Source organism: Cervus elaphus, chromosome 1, assembly GCF_910594005.1.
Source record: "Cervus elaphus chromosome 1, mCerEla1.1, whole genome shotgun sequence".
Classification (NCBI taxonomy): Eukaryota; Metazoa; Chordata; class Mammalia; order Artiodactyla; family Cervidae; genus Cervus; species Cervus elaphus.
The window spans coordinates 61867383-61882058 of NC_057815.1; the positions used below are offsets into that span (position 1 = coordinate 61867383).

The following is a 14676-nucleotide window of genomic DNA, read 5'->3' on the forward strand; positions in this document are numbered from 1 at the left end:
GACTATAGAAATTTTTTTCTGAGAAGGTTCTCATCCCTCAGTTTTCTTACACTTCTTTTCTTGGGGTTTCTTTTTCTTTATTCAGACTCCCCAAGAGCTTTTGATCTCTCTCTCTCTCTCTTACTCTGTTCACAGTGCTGAATTAATATACTCTACTGGGAAATAGACCACAGGGCCTTGGGGTACAGGTGTCTAATAAGGGCATCAACCCCTGTGAGCAATGGGGATGGAAGGGGCACAGTGAAGCCAGAGCCCATAAAATCAGCCTCTAGAGCCTTTGTAAGGGCCAGTTCAGCTACTTTCCCCAACAACCAGAAGCAGCAGCAGTGCAAACTTCTGGAGGTGGTAAGTCCCAAGCTGGGGCCAGGAAAATTGTGAGGAAGGAGGCAATGAGGAAAGGAGGTGAGTCCAGGAATAAAAAGGAGATGGCATGCTTTCAATAGGGCCTAGTGCAGATGTAGATCCTGTGAAGATACTTAGATCCTGTGGCCATACAAGGTTTATGGGCTTCAAACAACTCTAGGCTCAAAGCCCTTCACCCATATCATGGCTGGGAGACCAAGGCTGTGTGCCTGGCTGGGTCAGGAGCTCTCTTTCCAACCTAGTCTAAATCCATCTGTGAGTCAAGATGATCACTCCTTTTTCTAGGCAGCCATTTCTGGGCTTGGATATTCTGTTATATTTTTGGTTATTTAAGACTTATCTGACCTTTTCAGATTCAGTATATCATGGTCAGAGAACATGTTTTCTTTGCTAGCACCTGGAACAAAGAATCACAGCAGCCACTCCTTTGTAGATATTAGCCTGTGAGTAAAAACTAATGGAATTGGAGTACTGGTGATCAAATCTATGCCCCAGATGGCCAACAAGTCCTCACTTCTTAGAATAAGAGGCCTTACTTTCAATGAGGAGAATACATATATATAGAAAAAAAAAAAAGGTTCCGGCTATTAAGGAATATAAAAGAGACTATAAGGAAAAGGTCAGTTTTCATTCCAGTCCCTAAGAAAGGCAATCCCAAAGAATGCTCAAACTACCGCACAATTGCATTCACCTCACACTCTAGAAAAGTAATGCTCAAAATTCTCCAAGCCAGGCTTCAGCAATACATGAACTGTGAACTTCCAGATGTTCAAGCTGGTTTTAGAAAAGGCAGAGGAACCAGAGACCAAATTGCCAATATCTGCTGGATCATCAAAAAAGCAACAGTTCCAGAAAAACATCTATTTCTGCTTTATTGACTATGTCAAAGCCTTTGACTGTGTGGATCACAATAAACTGTGGAAAATTCTGAAAGAGATGGGAATACCAGACCACCTGACCTGCCTCTTGAGAAACCTATATGCTGGTCGGGAAGCAACAGTTAGAACTGGACATGGAACAACAGACTGGTTCCAAATAGGAAAAGGAGTATGTCAAGGCTGTATATTGTCACCCTGCTTATTTAACTTCTGTGCAGAGTACATCATGAGAAACACTGGGCTGGAAGAAGCATAAGCTGGAATCAAGATTTTCGGGAGAAATATCAATAACCTCAGATATGCAGATGACACCACCCTTATGGCAGAAAGTGAAGAGGAACTAAGAAGCCTCTTGATGAAAGTGAAATAGGAGGATGAAAAAGTTGGCTTAAAGCTTAACATTCAGAAAACTAAGATCATGGCATCTGTTCCCATCACCTCATGGGAAATAGATGGGGAGACAGTGGAAGCAGTGTCAGACTTTATTTTTTTGGGCTCCAAAATCACTGCAGATGGTGACTGAAGACATGAAATTAAAAGACACTTACTCCTTGGAAGGAAAGTTATGACCAATCTAGATAGCATATTGAAAAGCACAGACATTACTTTGCCAACAAATGTCCGTCTGGTCAAGGATGTGGTTTTTCCAGTGGTCATGTATGGATGTGAGAGTTGGACTGTGAAGAAAGCTGAGCGCCGAAAAATTGATGCTTTTGAACCGTGGTGTTGGAAAAGGCTCTTGAGAGTCCCTTGGACTGCAAGGAGATCCAACCAGTCCATCCTAGAGGAGGTCAGTCCTGGGTGTTCATTGGAAGGACTGATGCTGAAGCTGAAACTCCAGTACTTTGGCCACCTGATGTGAAGAGTTGACTCATTGGAAAAGACCCTGATGTTGGGAGGGATTGGGGGCAGGAGAAGAAGGGGACGACAGAGGATGAAATGGCTGGATGGCATCACCGACTAGATGGACATGAGTTTGAGTAAACTCCGGGAGCTGGTGATGGACAGGGAGGCCTGGCATGCTGTGATTCATGGGGTCGCAAAGAGTCAGACACGACTGAGCGGCTGAACTGACCTGAACTGAACTGAACTGAAGATGGAGCTGAAAGTATATTGCTATAATATATCAGTGTTATTGGAGGTCTGAAAGGGACATTTCTTTCCTGTGTCACTTAAAGGGTCATTTATTTCCTGTGACTTTTGGTGATGTTCTTAACTCCAGTCTCCCTGCATCTCATCTTTTCTTACACCAAATTCAAGAGTCCTCCTCACCCCTCCAATACATCCTTTCTTCTCCACCTACATGACTGTGTTCAAATCTTCCTCACTTTTCCTTTGAACTATTCAGGACTCTCTAAGACTTGTGTGCAAGTCTCCGTTGTCCCATCTTTAGCATGGCAATTCCCTGTGTCAAATTCTCTGTTGATTCCTTAGGATGTACCTGACTGCCTACTGCTAGGTGGGCCATGAATGGCTGAGTATGCTGCCTCATGCTTGTAAACTTTGTTTCCTGACACTCCTCTCCTATCTCCTCTCCCCAAAGAAATTAGGATCTACCAGCACATAAAACCCCATCATTATTTATTACTGAGCATCCACCTAGGCAGACCTTTGTTCTCTTGCCATTACCTGTAAGAGTGACCCTCTCCTCTCCCCAGGTGAATGTTATCCCTTTTTGTTTCCTATCCTGATGCTCTTAGCTTGTCATATCCCTGGGCTAAAAGAATCTCAGGAAATGATCCTTTCTGTCCCCACAACAACACTGAAGCTAAATATCATTTATCTATTTTATAAATGAGAAAACTAGGTACCAAAGAGTTTAAGTAGCTGTCAGGGTGAGCATAAAAATGAGCATAAAAAATGAACAAAATGAAAAAAAATGAGCATAAAAGCCAGAATTGGAATTCATTTGCATCTAAGGTCTACTTTTCAAGCATAACACATTGCTTCATTCACCTGTACTTTGGTCTCTTTCCAGTTGTTTGTAAGATCATCTTTACTAGAGCCACAGCTATACTGTATTGTAAGTATTGGTAAGTTAATTTTCCTCTATTAATTAAGCTCTCAGAAGATAACTGTTTTTCCTTAATCCATGTTATACATTTGCATGCTTTACGATAAGACCGAGTACTGAGAAGGCACTGACTCTTTTCTCATTTGTTCAAATAGATCAAGCCACTCTGAGGATTCAGAACTTGAGGTTATTAGAAAGGAGAAGCCTTTTCAGAAAAGGTGGATATGTTTACTATTCTTCTTATTTCTCTCATTTGCATAGGGTAATTTTCTTAATCACAAATGGGAATACAAGACTGAGTTGATACATAATTTTCCCTATTGCTGTTTTAATCCCAGAACCCTTGGTTTGTCTTAAAAACCCTACAATGGGTAGAAATTGTGTGTGTTATCTTGATAAAAATTTGCATTTGGGAAGTCTGAGACATTCAAAGTGAAAGTCCTTTTTCCAATTCTTCTCTGACAGCAAGAGTCTGATACCTCCTTGCACACACTTCACCCTCCTACAGGAGACTTGTCAGATAGTACATACAGAGATAGTACACATCATTAAGAACCTCAGATCTGTTGATTATATACCGCCTGGGCTCCCGCCTTCATCCTGCCATGATTCTCTGGCTCTTTCCTGTTCTTTGGCTGTTGCATCCATTGTTGTCACCCTTCTTAGTACTTGGTTCACCCTAATCTCTGTTTAGCAGTGAGGGGGATAAGACAGTACCCAATCCAAGAAACAAATGGAATCAAAACAGATGAGTTTACAGAACAGATTCCAAATGCTGGGATCATTGGGTCCGGCCACAAGAAATCACAGATAATTTTGCTAGCTAGGTATATGAATTCCTATTGAGGTTCATATACCTAAAACTCACTCATTAACTGGTTTTCTATTTTAATTTTGGTAACCTCCTGGTATCCCTCAATACTGACTGTCTCTGTCACTAGAATAGGAAATTCACAGTCTTTTCTAAAGGAATCAAGCCAAAGAAAGCACTCTTCAAATTTCACAAAGAGAAATAGCAGCAAATAACCTAGGAAGAGAATGGTAAACATTATGCCTCGAAGTGAAATCCTCTTTGAGTTTGGAAGAACATATTCTCCTTGGGTGGGGTCAAGGAATACTTACCTCTAATCTTTTATGAAAATAAAGAATCCTGAAGTCAGTCCCTGTCCAATTGTATGGAAATGGCTGGGCTTTTCTAAGACTTCCATGTGGTCAGCTGAATAGAGCCCTCTGTACAGCTGTCCCTTCTAAACTCCGAGGGAAGGAAAGCCTTAATTAAACTGTGCTTGTTGAGGCTATATATTGTGAAAGAGCTCTAGAGCAGATTCCTTGGTTCTCAGTTCTGGCTTCACATACTAACTCTTTAATTCTGATCAAACTATCTTGCTCCCCCTTTATCTGTACACTTTCATTATATGTGAAGTTAGAATAACAATATTAATTACATTTAAGTGTTTTTAAAAGGATGATATGAGTTAATGAATATAAACATTCAGAATAATATAGCATACAGTTTGTTCAGCTAAATGTCAGCAATGATTGATGATGGTTTGAAAACTTCATTGGGATAGGTTAAGAGCATATCTAGAACGCATACTTCCTGTGGTAATATATTCTGTCCTATATTTTAAGGACTGTGAATTTTCAGTGTGATCAGGAAACATTACATGATATCACACAGCAACTACTCTACTCCCCCAGTCTCCGAATTCCTCCTCATCTGCTTTCCTAACTACCAGAGCTGGCAGCACTGGCTGTCCCTGCCCCTCAGTCTCCTCTTCGTCCTGGCCATGGGGGCCAACGCCACCCTCCTGATCACCATCCGGCTGGAGGCCTCTCTGCACGAGCCCATGTACTACCTGCTCAGCCTGCTCTCCCTGCTGGACATGGTGCTCTGCCTCACCGTCATCCCCAAGGTCCTGGCCATCTTCTGGTTTGACAATAAAGCCATCAGTTTCTCAGCCTGCTTCCTCCAAATGTTCATCATGAATTGCTTCCTTGCCATGGAGTCCTGCACATTCATGGTCATGGCCTATGACCGCTATGTGGCCATCTGCCACCCACTACGATACCCGTCCATTATCACTGACCAATTTGTAGCTAGGGCTGCCATCTTCGTTGTGGCCCGGAATGGGCTCTTTTTTCTCCCTGTTCCAATTCTTTCTGCCAGACTGAGATACTGTGCGGAGAACATCATCAAGAACTGCATCTGCACTAACCTCTCTGTGTCCAAACTCTCCTGTGATGACATCACCTTCAATCGACTCTACCAGTTCGTGGCAGGCTGGACCCTACTGGGCTCTGACCTCATCCTTATCATTCTCTCCTACTCTTTTATCCTGAAAGCTGTGCTAAGGATTAAGGCTGAGGGAGCTGCTGCCAAGGCCCTGAGCACCTGCGGTTCCCACTTCATCCTCATCCTCTTCTTCAGCACAGTCCTGCTGGTCCTGGTCATCACTAACCTGGCCAGGGAGAGGATTCCCCCAGATGTCCCCATCCTGCTCAACATCCTGCACCACCTCATCCCCCCAGCTCTGAACCCCATTGTTTATGGTGTGAGAACCAAGGAGATCAGGCAGGGAATCCAGAAACTGCTCAGGAGGTTATAAGAGGTAAAAAGAATCAGATCCAACTCCTGGAATTGTTAAAAAAAAAAGTCAGGAATTATTTGTATACTGGAAAGGGAATTTCACTGTTTAATCCTGAAATGAGTTCTGATTTTTCTTTGCCTTAATATCTTAGATAAGAATGAAAACATTCCTCCATGAATCTTTGTTTCCTGTTGCTTCAAATGAATCCTTTCTTTGTTAGATATTTTGGGGAATTTTTCTTGGCAGAATCCTTAAATGAGAGGCTTGGCAAGCCTTAGTCAATGGCGTAGGATTACATTAGGAATTTTTGACCACTAACGACACAGAATGTATATGATAACTTTAAAAAGATCTGCCTGTCCCCTGATTTACAAAGGATGTAGAAGCCTTCCCTTTCTCCACTTTCAGCCTGATAGAGCCCTACATGACTTCTGCATTGTGAAGAGTTGATTGGGCTGGACTACAGACATTAATTACTCTGGTTCTCGGGGTCAAGTGTTTTGCCCTGAGCGTCCCTGACATTCTAATATACTAAATACTAAATACATTCTAGTATACTAAATACTTCCTTTGTCCTTTCCTACTTCTATTTAAGCCACTGCACAGTAAGTAATAAGGGAAAGTAATACATATATAGCACATTACAATTCATGCCCATTTTGCAGGCACTCACCATAAGGAAATGACCCTCTTTAATGGATAATATTCCAACTCAATGGACATGAGTTTGAGCAAACTCTGGGAGACAGTGAAAGATAGGGAAGCCTGGTGTGCTGCAGTCCATAGGGACACAGAAAGTTAGACACCACTTAGTGACTGAACAATGACAACAAAGTTAAATCCTCATCTAAATGTAACTTTTCTGAGTACACTTAATATCTGAAATAAATTTCTCTCTGTCCTTAGTCTTGAAAATTTATTTTTCTTTTTTTTTGAAAATTTATTTTTCATTTATACTCCTTATGTAGACTGCCCAAGTTTCCCCACAAGTCTTCGTGGTTCAACTCTCTACCTATTCGTCACTACTCCCACATTGAACTTTGTTTTTTGTGTTTACTCCACTCCATGTTCTCCCCCTCCTTTTACCCCATTCCTCCTTCACCACTTTCTTTTTCTCCTCCTCTCCTTCCCTTCACAAGAAATGGGCCTATGCTCTAGGTTGAGATGTTTAAAATAGTCTTAGCCCCACTGTGGGCTGTGGGAAAGAAGGGACAGAGTAGAGTTCATGGAGATAAAAATAGCCTCTGGACCCTCTGGAGGGCTGGACCAGAAGGTGCAGCAAACAGTCATAAATAACAGCAGCTCACAGTTCAGTCTCTTCAAGCTGGTAGGTCTGCTTTGTAGCTGGGAAAATCATTAAGATGGGAATGACAAGGCATGTAGAACTTCAAGTACTCAATATAAACAGAGAGAAGAAATTCCTCTAGCAGAACTAAAGCAGGTCTGGTTCTGCATAATCAGTCTACCACTTTCCCAAAATGTGGTGCATCACAGCTTTCAAATGGATGCAAAGTGTTTCTAGTGTAAGCTGTGTATTATCCATTTAGGAAAGCTGAGATATCTGAGTAAATGTTCTTGAATTAAATTTATATGTTCATTATCTCCTGTGGCAACTGGAGAGGAAGAGTTTATATTTTCAATTGTAATTCAGTCCCTGTTCCTGAAGATTGCTCTAGAAGCACCAGAAGAGAAAGTACCAGTAATCTCAGCTACCTTGATTACCCCTGCCTTGCCTTCCTGTTTCATCCTGCTGTGTCTCCCGGTGCTTTTCCCTACTTCTCTAGCTAGGACAGAAGAGCTTTTCTAGTGCTCGAAGCTTCATGCTCTCCAGAGGACTTGACACTGTGTGCAGAGTCAATATTTTAAGTTCACTGATCCAGGGAAAAGAACACAATAACCAGCTGGAAACAAAGCAGATGAGTTTATAGAAATCTATTTATTTCCTTAAGGTAATTGGAATCTGGCCACAGGTAAGTTCGTATGGTCTGATGAACACAATAAAGAGTTTTTATCTGGATTTATGTCTGAAGTTATAGCTGTTTTAAAGTTCCAATTCTACCTTTTGAACTTCAGCTCTTTTGCCATGCTTTGTTAACAAAACCTAGTTGCAGCTTCCAAATATATTTTATGTGCAAGAATGGTGTTCCTAGGACCAGATTTTGAGATATCTGGACATTTTGGCATTCTTTACTGAGTAGTGACATTGATTCTAAAAAAATGAAATCACATCACTGGGGTAGGGAGGATGGGAAGAAGTGGATATCTAGTCTGAGTCAGGGAGGTTAGGGCTGCTGGGAAGCCATAGTCTCTGATATGTCTGTTTTATCTAAGGTGGGAGGTCTGGAGGTGTGGATTATCTCTGTCCAAAAGAAGTATTCCCATCATGAAGCTGAAGGATCACTTTGCTAGGAAATCTCTAAAGGAAACTTGATCGGGTATACTGAAAAAGAAAATAAAAACTATAATTTTGAGCTGACCCAGAAATAGAACCAAATGAAAGGAGTTCCCATATATAATCCAGGAACTGTAAATGCCATGTGACCAACACCAAGAACAAACACATAGTTCAAGCAAAAAAAAAAAAAAAAAAAAAGAGAGAGAGAGAAACATTCAGTTTTCCTCAAACTTTAGACATTGATGTCCAATCCAGTAGACAGTGCCCAGTCAGAATTGAGATATGCTGTGAGTGTAAAATGCACACTTAATTTTAAAGATTTCATACAAAAAACAAAGAATGTAAAACAGTTCTTTAACAGTTTTTTATGTTGATTACATTTTAAAGCAATAATAATTTGGATATTTTGAGTAAAATAACATATTATTAAAATTAACTTCACATGTTTCCTTTAAATTTTTCAAGCTGGCTACTAGAAATTTAAAATTATGTATGTGGCCCACATCATATTTCTATTAGAAGTGCTGCTATAGGTGGTCTGGAAAGTGATAACATATGAGGCAAAACAGAAGAGCAAATTTGTTTCTTCCAACTTTGAAATTTGCCTTCAGATATTCACACTTACTTCTTAGTTTGGAGGAACAGGCTTCTACTTTCTCAGAAAGGAGAAGAAAGTTGATTCTAGGAGAGTCCAAAACTCATTAGGACCACTGCCATTGTTAATAAAAATTGGCTGAGTTTGGGATTCCTCAGAGTATTAAAACAGGGACTTCCCTGGCCGTCAATGGTTAAGACTCTGTGCTTACTGTAGGGGGTGCAGCTTTCATCCCTGGACAGAGAATTACATAATTACATCCCTGGACACCTGCGTGTTGTGTGGTACAGCCAAACAAACAAACAAAACAACAACAACAAAATGTCACTGGGGCCCATCAACCAATGTTCTAAGTTTTAGTGTGACAACCGTTCATAAGGTGATCTCATAAGTATCTTAGATTTATTCATAACTGGTTATAGTGTACCAGGCCAGGAACACATGGGAATCTGTTTATCTGTGTTTGTGAATGATGGGGAATCCATGAGTGGCCAGATAAATACAGCAGGTGCTGTTATCACTCACTCCTATAATAGTACCTTTAAAACCAAACTTGACTCTAAGGGGCTTCCCTGGTGGCTCAGCAGTGAAGAATCCACCTGCAGTGCAGGAGCCACAGAAGACCTGGATTCCATCTTTGGGTTGTGGAAATCCCCTGGAGGTGCGCATGGCAACCCACTCCAGTATCCTTGCCTGGAGAATCCCTTGGACAGAGGAGACTGGAGTACTACAGTCATGGGGTTGCGAAGAGTCAAACGCAACTGAAAGTACTTAGCATGCACATACATTGATGCCTCAAATTTCTTTTTCTTCTCTCAACTGCTTGCATTAGGAGACTTTTCCATACATTCTTATTGCAAAATTTTTCTTTTCAGAACTCTTTAAGGTGCTATTTTCTGTAAAATGATAGTCATAATTATAAAGTGTGTTATTTTCTGGTTTCTGCTTTGCCTGTATTGTCCTCTCTTGCTGGAAGGACAAGAATAGGCATTCATGTGGGGCCTAAGCTGATCCAGCATCAAGGCCTATGTAAGTGTTTTTGTAAATAGAGGCAGAAATTTTAGTGGCTAAGAGCTTCAGCTATAAATTCAGATTTGAGATTCAGAAGTTGGGAAACTGTTAACAGTGAGAAGGGGTATAAATGGGAATTATTCAAGCTAAAGCAGAAATATGGTCATTTTACTGTCATTCTATTTGTAGAATTTTAATAGAATAAATGAGTTTATATTTTAAAAGTGATGTGCTTCTACTTGTAAAATACTCCACTATTATCATTTTTCAGTGGTTCTTTGGAAAATAAGTTACTTTCCCATAGGTAGTCATGTTGTCAGAATGGGTTTACTCTTGTCTTTCAGGTTTTCCAAAGGGTCAGCTGTGATCAGGATACATTACATGGGATTACCCAGCAACTACACCACTGCTCCAGTCTCCGAGTTCCTCCTCATCTGCTTCCCTAACTACCAGAGCTGGCAGCACTGGCTGTCCCTGCCCCTCAGTCTCCTCTTCCTCTTGGCCATGGGGGCCAACGCCACCCTCCTGATCACCATCCGGCTGGAGGCCTCTCTGCACGAGCCCATGTACTACTTGCTCAGCCTCCTCTCCCTGCTGGACATGGTGCTCTGCCTCACCGTCATCCCCAAGGTCCTGGCCATCTTCTGGTTTGACAATAAAGCCATCAGTTTCTCAGGCTGCTTCTTCCAGATGTTCTTCATGAATAGTTTCCTGACCATGGAGTCCTGCACATTCATGGTCATGGCCTATGACCGCTATGTGGCCATCTGCCACCCACTACGATACCCGTCCATTATCACTGACCAATTTGTAGCTAGGGCTGCCATCTTTGTTGTGGCCCGGAATGGCCTTCTTACTATGCCTATCCCCATACTTTCCTCCCGACTGAGATACTGTGCGGAGAACATCGTCAAGAACTGCATCTGCACTAACCTCTCTGTGTCCAAACTCTCCTGTGATGACATCACCTTCAATCGACTCTACCAGTTCGTGGCAGGCTGGACCCTACTGGGCTCTGACCTCATCCTTATCATTCTCTCCTACTCTTTTATCCTGAAAGCTGTGCTAAAGATCAAGGCTGAGGGAGCTGCTGCCAAGGCCCTGAGCACCTGTGGTTCCCACTTCATCCTCATCCTCTTCTTCAGCACAGTCCTGCTGGTCCTGGTCATCACTAACCTGGCCAGGGAGAGGATTCCTCCAGATGTCCCCATCCTGCTCAACATCCTGCACCACCTCATCCCCCCAGCTCTGAACCCCATTGTTTATGGTGTGAGAACCAAGGAGATCAAGCAGGGAATCCAGAAACTGCTCAGGAGGTTATAAGAGGTAAAATGCGAGAAGCCTACATTGAGAACAGAAGTTGCTAACTGGCAATGATTTTCCTGAGGTATAACTGCAGGAATAAGTTTGGATTTTACTTTCTCCAGTGTTAGAGTTGATTATGAAAATATCTGTAACTTGGTTCCTACTTTCTATTTCACTTACTGGAAACTTAGTCTTTTGTATTCTGAAGTTACCTGGATATTTCCCCTGGCCTTATCTATGTTAGAAGGACTTATCAAGTCATAGTTAGAAGAGCTTAACTAGAGTGATATTATTTTTCAAATAAAGAAAAACTGTTTCTGTGAGTTTGCTTCTGTTATGTTTTGTTTGTTGGTCTTGCTTTTTAGATTTCACATCTAAGTGAAATCATATAGTATTTGTCCCTTCTCTGACTTCTTTCACTTAGCATGTCCTCTGGGTCTATACTTGTTGCAAATGGCAAAATTTTATTCTCTTAAAAAATGCCTGAATAATAGTTTTTTTATACATAACCACATTTTATTTATCCATTTATGTATAGATGGACACTCAGGCTGCTTCCATATCTGGGCTATTGTAAATAAGGCTGTAATGTACATAAGGGTGCATGTATCTTTCTGAATTAGTGTCTTCCTTTTCTTTGGATAAGTACCAAGAAGTGGAATTTCTGGATCATATAGTAGTTCTATTTTTAGTTTTTCTGAGAGGGACTTGTCAACTTTTGTACATTGTAGCTGCAGCAATTTACATTCCCACCAACAGTGTGCAAGAGTTCCCTTTTCTCCACATCCTTGTCAACACCTGATTTTTGGTTATTGTCAGAGGGGACGCACAGTGTGTGTGTGTGTGTGTGTGTGTGTGTGTGTGCATGTGTATGAGGTTAGGAACAGGTGAGATAGATAAAGGGGATTGAGAAATAAAAAAGTTTCATCTATAAAATAAATGTAATGCACAGTGTAGGAAATATAGCCAATAATATTGTAATAACTCTGCATGGTGACAGATGATACCTAGACTTACCATGGTGATCATTTTGTAATGTGTAAAAATAACAAATCACTATGTTGTATACCTAAAACTAATATAATATTGTATGTCAGTTATAAGAAAAAAGAGAAATAAATGTTACTGTTATCATTTTCAATGGCTCTCAGTTTCTTTAACTGCTTAATACTTTGCTATATGTTAGATCTCTTAGTTCCACCTGACACAGTTCAAACTGGTTTTGTGACATGGATGTATCTCTTGTGGTGACGTAGAAGTTGGCTCCAAAACTTTGATTCTTATAGTTGAGTGAATAGGGCTGTCTCCCTTAGCTCTGCCAGATCTCGTTACTTATCTAATGTCACTTCTCTGGAATACAAATGTCTCATAGTTCTTTCCTTCTTTTTAATGAATTAAAAAATTAACAATGACTTGTGTGTGTGTGTGTGTGTGTGTGTGTGTGTGTGTATGGGCACATTTTAAGTGAAAATGAGTATCCTTTTTCAGATATACTTTGTCAACTTCTGACTTCACCTTGTCCTACCTGACTTTTCTATCATATTTCAGGTACCATGTGCATTCCCATTCTCTCCTGCTTATCTTAGATATACAGTTAAATTGACTTTCTCATTCTGCTTTCAGCCCTGTTGTGTCAATTATTATATCCTGTCCTGGTGCTACCTTGTCTTCCCATAGAATTCAGACTTACAAATTAGTGGGTTAATTGAACAAAGATAAGTGGATTTTACTCTTTGCAATTCCTTCCATGATCACCCTAAAAATAGTGGAGACTCAGATTTTTTCAGTGTTCCTAGGATTAATTTGCTCCTTTTTGTGACCATACCCCTTTTTGGGCACTCCACTATTCTTGCCTGGAGAATCCTGTGGACAAGAGAGCCTGGTGGACTGCTGTCCATAAGGTCGCACAGAGTCAGACAGGACTGAAGTGACTTAGTATGCATGCTTGCATTGGAGAAGGAAATGGCAACCCACTCCAGTATTCTTGCCTGGAGAATCCCAGGGACAAGGGAGCCTGGTGGGCTGCCAACTATGGGGTCGCACAGAGTCGGACATGACTTAAGCGATTTAGCAGCAGCAGCAGCAGCAGCAGTATATGTTATTTTATGAATCATTTGAAGATATCCTCTAGTGTAGCTGGTCTATGATGAAGCTGTGTGCTCAGTGGCTCAGTCATGTCCAACTCATTGCAACTCTGTGGACTATAGCCTGCAAGGCTTCTCTGTCCATGGAATTTTATAGGCAAGAATACTGGAGTGGGTGGCCATTTCCTACACCAGGGGATACTTCCCACCCAGGGATCAAACCCACATTTGCTGTGTTTCCTGAATTGGCAGGGGGGTTCTTTTTACCACTGAGCCACCTGGGAAGCCCATGATGAAGTTAGTCATTCTTAAAAAAATTATTAAATAATTTACTTCTATAGTATTGTTTTCTATCAAAGCAATAGCTTTAATCTGCTCTCTCTTCTCTGTTTCACAATTCCAAAAACTAATTCTAACCCAGTTACAAAACTTCTCAAGTGCTCTCCTATATGACCACTATTCCAGTTGCTCCCAGCTCATTATTTTCAGAATATGTCCTTCTATGTGTGCTTACAGATTCACCTACACATCCCTACAATTATTTATCCCTACCTTGCTATTGCTGTTTCATTTTTTGGGTGAAATTTTGTGAAATTAGAGAATAGAAAGTTTCTATATATCCATATATTTGTTTTCACTTAAGTGGCATATTTTTTCCTGTGCAAAGATATTTCTAGGTTCAAGAGGGAGGGGATATATGTATACCTATGGCTGATTCATGTTGAGGTTTGACAGAAAACAACAAAATTCTGTAAAGAAATTATCCTTCAATTAAAAAATAAATAAATTAAAAAAGATATTTCTAAAATTTAATAACTAAAAATTAATGGTTTCCCTCATGGCTCAGATGGTAAACAATATGCTTTCAATGCAGGAGATCTGGGTTAGGTCTCTGGGGTGGGAAGATTTCCTGGAAGAGGGCATGGCTACCCACTCCAGTATTCTTGCTTGGAGAATTACATGGACAGAGGAGCCTGGCAGTCTATACAGTCCATGGGGTTGCCAAGAGTCAGACATGACTGAGCCACTAACACTTTCACTCAATAGTAAAATAAAATAAATCATCATAAAGTACTCATTTAAAAAAACAGTTTTTCTAGAATGTAGCTAATATGTAAGAGGAAGTCATTTCTTATATAATGACATTTGTCTTTTTAAAGGATCTCTTAAATACATCCTCCAAGTCTCTGAGTGATACTTCTTTCCATTGCCAATAATATCTCAGTTTATGTAACTCTCAGACATCTCAAGAGAAAATGTAAGTTGGTCACTGATTTCTCATTTCATCTGAGTTTAAATGCAAAATTCTCTTTTTTTATACTGGAAGTGTGTGTGTGTCTGCAGGGAGGCAGAAACCCAAGGGAGCAGGATTCTTAAACCAAATCCTCGTGTTTCCAGCTGCACAACAGTGACTGTTATAGACACAGCATCTTCATCTGG

General features: G+C 40.8%; 2 protein-coding genes across 2 annotated transcripts; both read left to right on the forward strand.

Annotated features, from left to right (window-relative positions):
- Positions 1 to 4844: 4844 nt before the first annotated feature.
- LOC122695233 (olfactory receptor 56A4-like) lies at positions 4845 to 5897 on the forward strand. The gene has a single exon (XM_043904912.1). The coding sequence runs from the start codon at positions 4923 to 4925 to the stop codon at positions 5862 to 5864; it is 942 nt and encodes a 313-aa protein (XP_043760847.1). The 5' UTR covers positions 4845 to 4922; the 3' UTR covers positions 5865 to 5897.
- A 4331-nt stretch (positions 5898 to 10228) lies between these two features.
- Positions 10229 to 11170, forward strand: LOC122695288 (olfactory receptor 56A4). Its single transcript, XM_043905043.1, has one exon. It carries the CDS (start codon positions 10229 to 10231, stop codon positions 11168 to 11170), a length of 942 nt encoding a protein of 313 aa, XP_043760978.1.
- The last annotated feature ends 3506 nt before the right edge of the window (positions 11171 to 14676 follow it).